General features: G+C 39.1%; 1 protein-coding gene across 4 annotated transcripts in view; it reads right to left on the reverse strand.

Moving 5' to 3' along the window:
• The window catches only part of ppp1r9ala (protein phosphatase 1 regulatory subunit 9A-like A), a 28381-nt gene that overhangs the window by 7549 nt on the left and 6028 nt on the right, over nucleotides 1-14804 (reverse strand). For 3 of the 4 annotated variants that reach the window (XM_080902350.1, XM_080902348.1, XM_080902347.1), the window contains exons 3-8: nucleotides 4930-5062; nucleotides 4247-4367; nucleotides 3823-3927; nucleotides 1911-2046; nucleotides 565-723; nucleotides 415-468 (exon numbers count right to left, since the gene is read on the reverse strand). In XM_080902350.1, the coding sequence (XP_080758476.1) occupies nucleotides 415-468; nucleotides 565-723; nucleotides 1911-2046; nucleotides 3823-3927; nucleotides 4247-4367; nucleotides 4930-5062 (708 nt within the window). The remainder of the gene's footprint in view (nucleotides 1-414; nucleotides 469-564; nucleotides 724-1910; nucleotides 2047-3822; nucleotides 3928-4246; nucleotides 4368-4929; nucleotides 5063-14804) is intronic. The other variant, XM_080902349.1, reaches the window with a different exon arrangement.

Genomic DNA, 14804 nt, shown 5'->3' on the forward strand with positions numbered 1-14804 from the left:
AAAAAATCGGATTTGATGCGCTTTCGCCTGCAGTGTGAACGTAGCCTTAGTTGGGGTTGGTAAAATAACTTAATAGATGAGCAGTGTTATTTTATTTGTTAAATACTGACTAAAAAGACACACGTCACAAATTCTGAATGTGTTTTTTTTTCTCCACAAGTCAAACTTTGGGGTATGTAAGGTTTACTAACTCAGACTTCTGAGATGATAACTTAAAAATCTGGCCAAAAATAAATACATAAATAAATAAATAAATATTATTGCAGACATGGGTGAGCAATAAAAGAAACTCAACTTTTTCTATTTTGGTTTCTTTTTTTTTTAAAATAAAAATAGCATGGTACATATTATTTAAACTTAAGTTTTTATTACTACTGTATTATGTTATATGTTACATCAAGAGCTTCACCATACCTTTTCTTTTAACTGGTTTATTTCAGCTGTGGCAATGTTGTGTTTGAGCTGGAGCTGGGGGAAAAAGAAAATTGAATATTTTGTTACCTACATTATGTTCATTAAACACTTGAGTATTAACTTTAAATAACCAAATGTCGATAGTAATGCCTCTTTAAACTTGAAGGCCATCTGAGAGCTGTTCATGTTGGTCGGCATAAACAGGGACTCCGAATCAGGGAGTTCAAACACCTCTACATTTCGCCCAGGAGAGAAATTGGATCCCAGAATCCTTTCATCCATTCCATCGTCGTCTTCATACCGGTCCTCCTAAAATGTGATATCACACATGACATTTGATATTGCCAATAGCAACACACCCTCTGTGCACAGGACAAAGGTTAGCATGTGTCAACATTGATCCCAATGTCTGGAAGAAACACTGTAATTATTTTATCATATTCAAACACCTGTAGGTTGACTACACCTATCTGCAGTAACAAATGTAAATACTATGATGACAATTTTAGTTCATACCTTGGCTTTTCTTTCAAAGAAATTAATTTAAACAAAAGAAAAAGAATATCTCAAGGAAAGAAAATGTCACTTGCATTTATTTATTTTTGAGCCAAGCCTAATGACGTGATCATTAACTGATCACAAACAAAGAGGTGAATTCACCATTCAAGCATGCTTAAACTGCCATTAACAGCTCCACATGGGAAATCACTGGAAGCGGATGTGACATTCTGGACAGCTGTACTGCTCAGTTTTAGAACTGTTACAGCGTGAGCAACTGCTATGAATTAAATGAATAATTAAATGAATACTGGAATTTTGTGCTCCTTTTTCTCAGAATCAACCCTTAAAACATGGAGCTTTAAAAAAAAAAAGGGAAAAAAAAGGGGGTGGGGTTGCTATGCTTGATAAGAGTACAGTGTTTAAAATTAAGTGAATGAATTTAATCCATCTTAGAATGAGTCAAAAAAAAAAAAATTAAGAACAATGTGGATCACTTTAAAAAAGTGCCTGAAAACCTCCTGTTTGCACTGCATATCCTCTCGCTCTCTCTGCTGCAAAAGCTCAGGCCTGTGGCAGCTTGAACTTCTGAAAGCAAACATTTCACAACTCCAGCAGACAGACGGTAGTTAAATGAACACTTTCCAACACAGCCGAATGGTGACACATGGTTTACTCACAGCCAGCTGCTCATTTGCTGGTTGAGCTGAGTGGGATAGGTCAGGGCGTGGCAAAAGGAGATAGTGCTATTATCGTGGCATGTGAGCTTTATAATAATTACCAGTTTTCAAGCAGCAGACGCTTAATTTTTCTTTGGACGGTCTGATGTACAACATGGTTTTACAATTTCTGTTCACAGTACTTTAATGATGTCATGTCATCACTATGGGAATTTTCACATCTCTATCTTTCATCCCACGTGACAACAATATAGCATAAGGATGACCAATGATTAATCCCTTAAAGATATGAGAGGGGTGAAGGAGCAGCTGACTCACCTCTTCTGTTGAATGTTCATACGGGTCATCCAGGTCTTCCTGCTGCTGCTGCTGGTTCTTCTCCTGTTCTAGTGTCTCACTTATGAGGCGGGCTACCTCGCTTTGTGTTCCTGGCTTCTCCCGACCAATCAGAAACCTGTTAATGTTAACCTTGTTAGTAAACTATTTATCATAATACTTTACATGCTGCTTTGAAATACCACACTGCAGAGCATCTGTTATGCCTACTAGGGGGAAATGCAAATTTTGGGTTGCATTTCAGGCCTCCCCGTGTCACGCAGGGATGTTTGATTTTCCTATGATAAATCAGTAATATAATGCATACTTTGTGCAACCTTTCCTCAAAAGAGAAAACAAACACACCTAACCTCTGACCTCTTATGGGAAAAAACACAGACTCAACTACTAGCTTTATTTTAATATTTTAAGATAACAGCGATACATTCTTGTTACCAGTAAGGTAGAGCTGGGCGATATGAGATTTTTTCATATCACGATATGTTTTTTTCATTTCAGGCGATAACGATATCTATCACGATATAAGCCAAATAACTATATTTGTAAGATTTAAATGTGCCGTTGCTCACAAGTAAAATGTGAAATAATCAGCAGCTTGTTTTTATTTAAATATTTATTTCCCATAATAAGTTCAACAGGGTAGATGTACTTAAGGAACATGAGACTTTTTCAGATAAATAAAGGCAAATATTGCAAACTACACAAAAGGCAGCCGCTAAAGCGTTTAAGTTTCAAAATAGGACAAACGAAACAGACTAAATTGTCAATTCCACTTAGAAACAAAATATTAATTCTAAAAATAAATCTTAGTTTGTTTTACAGAAGAACAGACAAAACTGACTAACTTTTGTCAATATCAAATAAACTGAGAACTAAAAGGAAATTCTCAATCTCTCCTTGTTGTATAGCTGAGCTTTTCAAACAGTTTTAACGGTTACTTTAGTCTGACAAAAGCCGAATGACGAATTAGCGCTTCCAGTCAGAGACTGAGGCTACGTCCACACGTACACGGGTATTTTTGAAAACGGAGATTTTCCGTTTCCGTTTTAAAAAATAATCCCGTCCACACATAAAGGCAGAAATGAAGGAAAACGCTGCTATGAACATGCCAAAGCAGCAGGTGGCGCTAGATTCCTAACCGTGCAGAAATGTTGGCCAATCAGAAGTCTAGAAGCCTCGGTGGGAAAAAGTAAACAAAGCTGGGGCATAGAAGCAGAACCGAGTCGTAAGTGTGGAGGGACAGTAACTGTGTGTATATGTAAGCATTTAAACACTGCAGAGAGTAGAATTAACAGTAACAGTATTGTAGAAATTCATTTCACCGAAACAATAACGTAGCGCACAGTGTGACGCATGCACCAGTTTATTGTATTTCCAGACTTGCTTTCGGCACAATTTACAGTGCACGCTACTCTATTTTTGTCAGACTTGAAATAGCCGAAATACCTTCACACTACGGAACTTCTATGGCTCTTCCGTTTGACAATCTCTCCGGCATTGGAACCATCATCTGTTTTCTCTTCGGTCACGCTCGGTTGATTTTTCTAGTCGGCACACTCATTTCCTCCATTACGCGCTGGCTCCATTACCCGCTGGCTGCTTCCCAAACAAACACACGTGCGGCTTGGCACTTGTGCTGTACGTAACAAGTCACGCGACGTGACGCTGCGGCCGTGACGCTGCGGCTCTGCGCTACTTAATTTGGATTGGCTGACCTTTTTTTTTTTTTTTTTTTTTGAGGACAAGAGCGGCGAGGTCTATCGCGATAGCTTAATTTCTCTATCGAGTAAAAGTTATATCGCGATACATATCGTTATCGTTCTATCGCCCAGCTCTACAGTAAGGTATTTTAACTAAAGTTGTTTTTAATTAAAGTTTTGGAGTTTGAACTGACCTGACTGTGCCTTTGGTGTTCTTTAGCACTGTGGCAGCAAACAGTTGAGTGACTCCCACCAGACTGATACCATCCACCTCCACTATCTGGTCATTGACCTGAATGCTAAAGACAGAAAATGAGGTGATCACAAAATGGAGTATTTCAAAGTACTTCAAATGGGGAGTTATATTACACACCCCTTCTTTAGATGACAATAAAACACATCTAAATATCACAACAAACAGAAACCGAACGATTACTAAAGTGGAGAATTTCTTGAGTATATCCATTAGCTTCGTTGCAAAGTTATAAATAAACATGTTTTTTCAGGTGTGTCAGTAGCTGTGTGACATTACACTGTGGTGTAGTACACGGTGCATTTTATGCATTTTTTTTTTTCTTCGAAGTCTAATCAGAAGAAGGTTGGAGCAGTGTGACTCACCGTCCATCTTTCTCAGCTGCTCCACTCTCAGTTATGGTTTTCACAAAAATCCCAAGCTTTTCCAGACCCTGGTCAGCTCCCACTCCCATTCCTATTATGCTGATACCAAGCCCATTGTCTCCTGGATAAAGAGAAAATAAGCACATTTTAAAGAATGGGTAGAAAGAACTGCATAACAGCAAACTTGAATTCCCACCTTTTAACTCTAGATAGCCTCCACATGTGAAAACATAAACGACTGGGTGAGCTCATCTGTAGCCTGTGCTATCGTCAACCTGTGAAACTGCTGGTGTTGAATACAATCTCTAGGAGTGTCGTTGACTTTTGGGGGGGTTTGGCAGCTTCATGCCATGTGTATACTTGGAAGATGAAGATGTAAAGCTTTGGCACGTAGAGTTAAATTTAATAATATTTTAATACATTAATGATTGGCAAGCTATCACCTCTCTTTATATTTTCAATGTCAGCACATCCTTGCAAAATTGTTTTTAGGTCTATGCACACCATACGCCATCATTTGATTAAAGAAACTGCTGACTGTCATAAATACTATTAATGCAAATCTATTCCAAAGTTACAATGGTCAACTGTTAAGATCTGTGAACATACGGTTGGCTTTGGAGAACAAACTTATCTTATTCTTTAATATGTGTTATTTATTCATTTAGTTATGGAAAACCCACCTTTCTCAATCTCCACGGGAAACACGTCCATCTTCTCCACCCTCTTCTCCAGCTCATACTCTGCAGATGCTGCAACTGGGTCAACATCATCGTTACGCCGATCGTATTCCTCATTAGAGAAGGTACTGAAAACCTGTGGCAAGAAAAATAGTCCATAGCATCAACAGAGTCGTTCTACGTCCTGACCTGGCAGATAAGCATCACACAAATTTATGAGTTAAATCCACAGGATCCTCACAGGCACAGGCTTTTTTTTGTTTCTTTTTAATAAATCTCGGCAAGCTTAACAAGGACACATTCTTGATATGGTTTGGGGAAGAAGGAATTTCACTCATGCACTGATCTTTGCTAGAGAAAATAAGTCATCAGTTCACTCACTACTTAACTGTAACAACGTGCTGGGCGACAGCTGAACCCATTGACTTGGACCAGTTTCACTAACATTTGCTCTTTCAAGTTCTGTTACACTTTCACCATTTTTGTCACCATTGGGTTTAACTTAGGATATATAGTAGCTTACATTTATAGTATTGATCTTCATGTCTTGAATCAAAGTAAAATGTCAGTGACACTAAAGCTCAAGAGACATTTTAAAACATGCTCTATGTAAGAAGTTGTGAACTTTGCAAGCAGGCTTCACAAAGTACTGGATGTGTCCCAAAGGCAGCATGTGTGTGCAATTATAAAGCACACACAAGCCGTATGTCAGAACAAGAGCAGCATGGAAAGCGGGGCGCAGCTGGGGGAACCAAGCAGTGGATGTAGCAATGATCAATATTCAAAGACAACAAGTGCAGCCATCAGCACAGGAAAAAGAGACACAGGAGAAAACCCCCCAAAAACATTAGCCTTGGTTAGCAGGCATTATCCAGGGCTCGGAAACAGCCCCATGGTTTAAAACACACAGCAAGACAACAAGTTCCATTTAGCAGAAATTATATTCATAATCCACTTTGAAAAACAACAAGGGTCAAGCCAAAGTGAGCAGCATAATACTGGGAAAAATGGACATTGATCGCCATCTGTGGTCACTCAGTTATTAAAATATGTAACCCAAAAATACTTTGATTAAAACAAGAGAATTTTTTTCCAGCAAAATGCCATAAAGTGAAGACAGCAAATTACATTTGGTATTACAGATATAACATTACTGTTTTTAAAAGAAGAAAAAGAAGTAGATTACAGTTTAGCAGACTCCATCAGAAGCTAATGCCTGATTATGCATTGGTAAGATAACCCCCCCTGCTTGGCATTCATTGTTAATCTTAATCTGGGTGGAGTTATAATGATGCCAGTGTCAGTGTTTAATAGTACATCCACGCAGGTATGTAAAGGTTTTAGAGAAAACCGCTCTAAGCCAGAAGGCATCTTTTTCAGGAAAGGCCTCGGATATTTCAGCAAGACAATACTAAACTACATACTGCAGCTATTACAACAGCTTTACAGTAGACAAGTACGTATGCTGAGCTGTACTGCCTGTACTGCTGTTCCCAGATATTTATAGACTGTTGCAAAAAGAAAAGAAAGAATTGGTGTTGTAGATTAAAAGCAATATTATTAATTTCTCAAAATATAAATGTAGGGTTCTAAAAAATGTAGGTTTTTTTGTTTCATTAACAGAGCATTCTCATGAAACAATTTTTTTTTTTTTTTTTAAAACAGAAAATTTCACATGAATCTTGTAACTATTAAGCAGATGTATTGTGCTCTAGTGTACATTCCTGGGAAACACTAAAACAAGAATCCTAGAACAAAAGATGACACAAACAAAAAACAGAAACTACAAAGTCTATAGGATTAGACTGATTGAGACATTTACCTTCAGATTAAATGATGTAATTAAATAAACATTTCCACTGAGGTCTAGATCCTGCAGCATGTCAAGACTTGAGGAATCAACCACAAACAATCTCATCCTTCCTCAGTCTTTCTTTCTCCTCACAATGTAGCCTTTGGATGAAGCCCAAATACACTGCTGATAGCAAGTTTCCCGAATAACTCACTAAGCTTTATGTTAAATCTGTCAGAGTGAATTACTGCAACCATTTCTGTTTTACAACATCCCACTGATTATCATCAAAGTGGACACATGGAATACATAACACTGCTTCCTTTAGCAGTCTTTTACAGAGGGGAATTCAGACACAGGTCAGTTATACCTTAATGTTCCTCACGGCTTCATTCAGACATAACCATGACAGTGCTGCAGAGTCATTTCCTGTTAAATCCTGTCTCAGTGACGGGGATAATTTATTTTTAGTATTTCAAGAAGTTACTACTGCTGTGCAATAGCACATGCAATTATCTTGCTTTGGAAAGCATGGGGTATATCCAAGATCCTAGAACCTGTTCTTTTATATGCTATATTACATATCTCCAGCAATTTATTTATTTAAGCAGTGCTATGCAAAAGACCCACATCTGAATAGCTTTTGCAGTGTGAGACCACTGTGAGGAGTCTAGATGGATTTATAGTCTAGGAAGAAACGCTATTACTAGTTACACTAGTATAGCATTTCAAACCCCTTTAAAAAAATAAATAAATAAATACCGTATTTCCCGGACTACAAAGCGCACCTAAATATTAGCCGCACAAGCTAAAATCAGGAGAAAATCCTGTTTTGTACATACATTAGCCGCACCTGACCAAAAGCCGCAGGTGTTTCAATGTTGACTTATCATATGTAAGAGAATATGCACAAAGGGAATTGTCAGGAAAGAGATGGCTGTTTGGAGACATCACTTTTATTAATATTTTGAAAAACAAGTTATGGGTACATATTTGCACATGTAGTACATAACAGTAGCCTACAGCACACCAGAAAAATAGATTTGGACTACCTTTTAGGCTCAGGTGCAGTGACACAGCTTTAACAAGAAGAAAAGTCAGTCATTCACCACCATCTTTCTCTTCTTCCTGCGCACTAAAACCACCAAAGTCCTCTTCTCCAGTGTCGGATACAAACAGGCTCAGGATGGCTTCGTCATCCACTCTTCTTCTCTCCTTCGTTGTCACTTTCAAAACCAAAGAAATCCTCATTGTCAGTGTCAGAGTCGAACACCCTCAGAAGGGCCGTGGCGGTGTCCTCCTCTCCATCATGCAGCAGTCCAGCCCTTCAAAATCCGTTGGTGATCGTGGATGTTTTCACACTTTTCCACGCTGTCAGAATCCACCGGTGGAGTTGGGCATAACTTGCAAGTTTATCGCCGCTCATCATCCACGACTTCCGCTGAACGCGTACCGCTACTTTGAAGTTTGTTTTTCGCGCTACTTCGTACGGCACTACGTTGCCTGGCGGACGGACATGTGACTAACATACCACTCTTGAACCCCGATCCTTCCGCCAGGCAACGTAGTGCCGTACAACAGCGGAACACACAAAACAAATCGTCTTACGATATGACAAAAATCACGGACAATCCATAGAAAAGCCGCACCTGACTAAAAGCCGCAGGGTTCAAAGCTTGTGCAAAAAGTAGCGGCTTATAGCCCGACATTTACGGTACTGAAATAATGTTATTCCAGGTGTAGAATTAATATTCCTGTGCTCCCTTCCCACATGTCTTTTTTTTTTTTTTTTTAAATCTACATCAAACTAAAGCAAGGTGTCTATACATAGTGTGAAGCTTACATATTTCTATTTAACAACAAGCCACTCAAACACATGAGGGTTACTAATACTGCAAGTCTGTGACTGTCTTTATAAATAGAAGTGGCAGCTATTAATTTATGCAGTTTACATGGATTTATCAGAACTCAGCAAAAGTCTTCACTAAGGATAAAATCTACTGTTTGGTTTATACTTTAAAGAGTTAGTAGTTGAGGGATGAAAATGTAGGTTAATGGAATGCAACAAGCACCACTGAATCCTGGTCTGTGGCATTAGCTGAGGAGCAGCTTGGCTTCTACCCCATACCTTTCCCTGATCTCTCACGTCTGACTTCCCTGTTGCCATGGACTCCTGGGCCTTTTTCAAACAATGTCCTGTTCTGTCCAGAAACCTAATCACTCAACCGCTGTCTTCTTTGCAAGAAAGAGAAAAATCTGTCTTTATTAGCGTCTCCCTTTACAAAAACACCCTTAAACACAGCTCGCTGTTTCCAGATCAGACAGATAAATTCATTTTCATTTTATGTGCAGAACGTGCCCAGCACAGTAACCACTTGAAATGTAAACACGCAAATGTCGATCAGACAACTGACTCCAACAAGTATGAGAAACCAAAGAATGGAAGAACTAAAAAAATTCCTTTAAGTTTATACAGAACAAGGTATTTAGTGCGCATGGGAACCAGACAAATCCAAGAGCTCGTGTTTCATTTGCTCTGGTTCCCCTCCCGATCAAACAAATTTCCACACAGACTTGCTCGTGCTGGGCCAATCACAGCTGTTTGTGTAATATGGGTGGGTTTAAGATAATGATCAGCCTCTCCTCACACTGTAGTTTTCTTACATTTTGCCATCATTTAGTAGTGCATCACATGCAAGGTTATTATACACAACTAAAGGCTCAACTATCACGCTTTCTTATTTTAATAGAAAACTGGACTTGAAATAAAAATGACCATAAACTGAAAGAATACTTATTTACTACCTTTAGAAAATACAAAACTGTAATGCTGATCATGTGTTTTGTTACTTCTACCCTTAATTGACCCCTTTCTTTGATTTCTGGTTCTTTGGTTCTTTAGTAAATTAATAAAATAAGACGTACTTTAAGTATGCCATCTATACGTTTCCATGTCTTTCAATACACTAGCTGTCTGCAACATATGATATCTTAACAACTCCCACAACTGTAATGGTTGTCTGTTCTCTCCATGTGGGCTCACATGCACAGATGGATACATGCCCACACCCAAACTGAAATCCTTTCCATCTTTCCCTCCCCACAACAGAATACCAGTGTGGGAAATGAGTCAGCAGCTGTGAGGAAAAGTCAACCCAGAGAAATATTTTGCCAATGCAAAAAAAACAAAAAAAACAAGGGCTGACCACTGATTTGGAAAGCTCATAATGTAAGCAGACCTACAAAAAGACAACAAATCAAAACATGCTGTGGGAGCTAGATGGGGCAGGGGTGGTGGTCTGGCACAGATCAGAGAGTAAATGGGAAAAAAAAAGCAAAGGGGCCCAGTGCTGTGATCCTGGGTAAATGCACCAGCAAACAGAAAAATATGCATCTACTACTTCCTGCATGCATTCTCCTAAAATGAGTTTGTAGAGTTCACCATGACTGACTGTAAGTCAAGTTTGAGTTTGCCTTTTTTAGACTTCAAAGTGTAAAGAACTGCAGCAGGAAGAGGTGGAGTCTGAGAAGCGCACAGTGCCATAACAGAGTCAAATTTCCAAAAGGAGCGCAAACATAAACAGGTTGAACAGGTTTGTTTATAAATAGCACAAAAGCCACTTTTGTACAGCAAGAGCTTCTGAAAACTACAGTTATCTTTGAGTGAAATATACACAGCATCTGTTAAATGTGCTCGCTGGTAAAGGGATAATGAAACCGTTTAAGGCCATCACAATCAAGACTCATCCCATGCCAAGCTGTTTAATGAACAGCATTGAGCTGACGGCATTAGTATTCTGCCCTGTTTCGTCAGAGTCACTCACCAGTCCAGGTGGCTGAAGCAAAATCGAATCCCCTCCATTTGTTGGATCAGGGTGGGACCAAGTCAGACAAATTCCCCAACACAAGACCCATTTTAGTTAGGAAATGGAAAGCATAACGCTAAGGGGTGGATTGGCTGCAGAGGGTAGCATCCAAATGTCAACCCCCCCCCCCCCCCCCTTTTTTTTTTTTTTAAACTTTCTATGTAAAATACAACTAGAAGGACAAGCCTTCTGCCTTGCTTCAATTAAGTTTAGCTTGGCAAAAATGGGGGGGGGGGGACACTCCTGGCTCTCCCGGTTTTTCACCTCATTTTAAAGTCATTAAACTGTGATCTTCATGACAGTTGAAATGTCTAAAGATCCCAAACAAAAGCTTTACTGCGGGCATATGGGACACCAACTAATAAAAGAAGGTGCGTGCTTGGGCGGCAACCCATGTGTACAGTGTAATCACCAACAGTGCAAACAAAGAAAGATGTGCTATGAACTGTACAATCCTAAACCACACCCTGTGTGTTTGAGAAAGGACAATACAGTCACTTGACCAGCAACTGCTAGTAACACTTCCTGTGACTCTGTAAGTGCAGCAAAGCAGCAGGTGCAGATCCTTTTTTTGTGTGTTATGAACCACTTATGTATAATGTTCAAATTTCTTTGTGTGCAACACAACACACAAAACCGTGACAATTTGGACAGATGTAGAAAATATGTGGCCCGACAGTGATTTTGCAGACTTTGACCCCAAACAGCTAACACACCTACAGGAGAGATTGTTTATTTTAAAGAGTTCATTTGATCATGCTTGATGTTTTGCTCTATTACAGTGTTCAGGAAGAATGAGAAATCCAGGTTATACAAACATACTGTGCTACACGAAGATTTGTTTAATGGTTTATAGTAGAGCTGGGCGATATGAGATTTTTTCATATCACGATATGTTTTTTTCATTTCAGGCGATAACGATATCTATCACGATATAAGCCAAATAACTATATTTGTAAGATTTAAATGTGCCGTTGCTCACAAGTAAAATGTGAAATAATCAGCAGCTTGTTTTTATTTATTTATTATATTATTTATTTCCCATAATAAGTTCAACAGGGTAGATGTACTTAAGGAACATGAGACTTTTTCAGATAAATAAAGGCAAATATTGCAAACTACACAAAAGGCAGCCGCTAAAGCGTTTAAGTTTCAAAATAGAACAAACGAAACAGACTACTAAATTGTCAATTCCACTTAGAAACAAAATATTAATTCTAAAAATAAATCTTAGTTTGTGTTACAGAAGAACAGACAAAACTGACTAACTTTTGTCAATATCAAATAAACTGAGAACTAAAAGGAAATTCTCAATCTCTCCTTGTTGTATAGCTGAGCTTTTCAAACAGTTTTAACGGTTACTTTAGTCTGACAAAAGCCGAATGACGAATTAGCGCTTCCAGTCAGAGACTGAGGCTACGTCCACACGTACACGGGTATTTTTGAAAACGGAGATTTTCCGTTTCCGTTTTAAAAAATAATCCCGTCCACACATAAAGGCAGAAATGAAGGAAAACGCTGCTATGAACATGCCAAAGCAGCAGGTGGCGCTAGATTCCTAACCGTGCAGAAATGTTGGCCAATCAGAAGTCTAGAAGCCTCGGTGGGAAAAAGTAAACAAAGCTGGGGCATAGAAGCAGAACCGAGTCGTATGTGTGGAGGGACAGTAACTGTGTGTATATGTAAGCATTTAAACACTGCAGAGAGTAGAATTAACAGTATTGTAGAAATTCATTTCACCGAAACAATAACGTGGCGCACAGTGTGACGCATGCACCAGTTCATTGTATTTCCAGACTTGCTTTCGGCACAATTTACAGTGCACGCTACTCTGTTTTTTGTCAGACTTGAAATAGCCGAAATACCTTCACACTACGGAACTTCTATGGCTCTTCCGTTCGACAATCTCTCCGGCGTTGGAACCATTATCTGTTTTCTCTTCGGTCACGCTCGGTTGATTTTTCTAGTCGGCACACTCATTTCCTCCATTACCCGCTGGCTGCTTCCCAAACAAACACACATGCGGCTTGGCACTTGTGCTGTACGTTACAAGTCACGCGACGTGACGCTGCGGCTGTGATTGGTTCGGCTCTGCGCTACTTAATTTGGATTGGCTGATCTTTTTTTTTTTTTTTTTTTTTTTTTAAGAGGACAAGAGCGGCGAGGTCTATCGCGATAGCTTAATTTCTCTATCGAGTAAAAGTTATATCGCGATACATATCGTTATCGTTCTATCGCCCAGCTCTAGTTTATAGGCATGTCCTTGTTCAGAATTTGTTTGGTGACGATTAAAAACAGACAGTCGGCTCTCTGAGTGACCATTTTGCTTTTAAATCCGAGTATGTACGATATGATATATAAGAGCATGTAGACTTCATCAGACAGTGTCACAGTAACAAAAACTAGACTTCAACAGTGCAGTGCCTTGGTAAATGACTCCAGTGTTTTGGCAGTTTTTCCTTGTGTAAATGGGCCACGTTAATGTCAACATTTCATTGTTATTCTGTTGTCTAACAACAGGAGCAGAAAAATATGCCCGTAAGAAGAGACTGATTGTGAATTCAGCTGTATCGAAATATGATATAAATGAGTGCAGAGAAGAGAGAAGAAAACAAAACAGATGTAAACTGAACAGAAAGCCAGCTGTGTTTAGCTGCAATGAAAAAGACAAAGCAAAATTAAGTCCAAGTAACACACGACTCTTCTCTATTGGTTATAAATTGGTCAAGTTTCCACAGTTCATGGCCAGCATTTTATTTTCCTGGAGATCTGATCTGTGTACAGTGATTAAAGCTAATCATTATGTTGACCACATTAGATGCACCAGGCAATGTTTGGTTTCTTTTACTGAAACTATCAGACTCAAGGGGGAAAAGCAAAAAACTCCTATTACCTCAGAACACCAGGTTACTGTTGTTCGAGTCAGAATTAAGATGTTTGTACATTAGTCATACCAACACATTAACTAGTTATGCATTCTGCAAGGTAAAATTACTGTTTTTGTTATCAGCAGAGACTGATGGTTTTAACCAAGACAACAGCTTCAGTTCCTTTTTATAAAGAGTGGTCTGACAACAGCTTCTACCTAAAAAAACAACTTTAAATACAGCCTACAGTTAAACTCCTAATGATCTTTAAGTCTGCTAAAATACATTTTGCTCCTGTCCATGCACAGTAGTGCAGGTTAGCAGCATGCTTTGATACTCCGTTATCAGTAAATTCTAGCTCAATTCCAGCCTATTAGTTACCCATTTTCTAAGTAGAAAGAGGGGGAAACTGGCATGCAAACGTTCTTGTTACAAAGGGGCTGAAAGACTGCTGGGAATAAGAGACTTTACATATTCACAACTCGTACTTTCATTTAGAAAATTCTCAGCAGAAATGTATTTTAATGATATGGGACCTGTAATGCAGTAGTGCAACATTTTATCCTGCTGATTCAGCTAGAAGGCCTCACAGGCTAACAGCACAGCAACATTTCCTTGTCCTATTAAAGTGTAACTATCCTACCTGCTTTATTTTCAACACCTTTATTCATCTTATATAGAACATCATGAGTATCATATTCGTGAAATGCATTTGGTAGTCAATCATTTGGTATTTTACATGTTGCTGGACTGCCTTAGAAGAGCTCTTCATCCAGCGTGATTCGTTTTGACACTGGACATGTCTGTCTTTCCTCCATAAAGAGGAAAGACATGTCCAGTGTCTTTCCTTCATAAAGAGGACCTTTGTTTCACACAGCACACCTCCTCCGTCAATAATACTCAGGTTACTTAGAGAGTTAATACTGTTCTGAGGCAGAGTACAAAGAACTTCCTCTCTCCTAGTCAGCTACAACTCAAGTGCACTCAGTCCCAGTGCCAACTCTGACTAATAGACAGTGGAGAATGATGCTGTGCTAGCAAAAGGCTTTAGTTTTCCAGGTAGGAATGTTCGCTGTGGGACAATCATGAGAGCACAACCAGCCCACGCTGTTGTGGTCCAAATCCGGGCAGATATCATCGTTTTAACAAACTCCTGCCCTATGATGCAGTGTGTGCATCAATCAGCCCTACTTTTCAAAAAGAATCACAGTCTAAGTAGAGCCACATAGAATATCCACCTGATCACATATTTGTCTGTTGCATAAGGTATCTGGTTTTCAGTTTCTATATTTGGGCGTTCATTATCTTTTGTTTTCAAATGGGAAACTATTTAACCACACAGCCCTGAAGCCT

This window comes from Rhamphochromis sp. 'chilingali', assembly GCF_963969265.1.
Source record: "Rhamphochromis sp. 'chilingali' genome assembly, chromosome: 14".
Lineage (NCBI taxonomy): Eukaryota > Metazoa > Chordata > Actinopteri > Cichliformes > Cichlidae > Rhamphochromis > Rhamphochromis sp. 'chilingali'.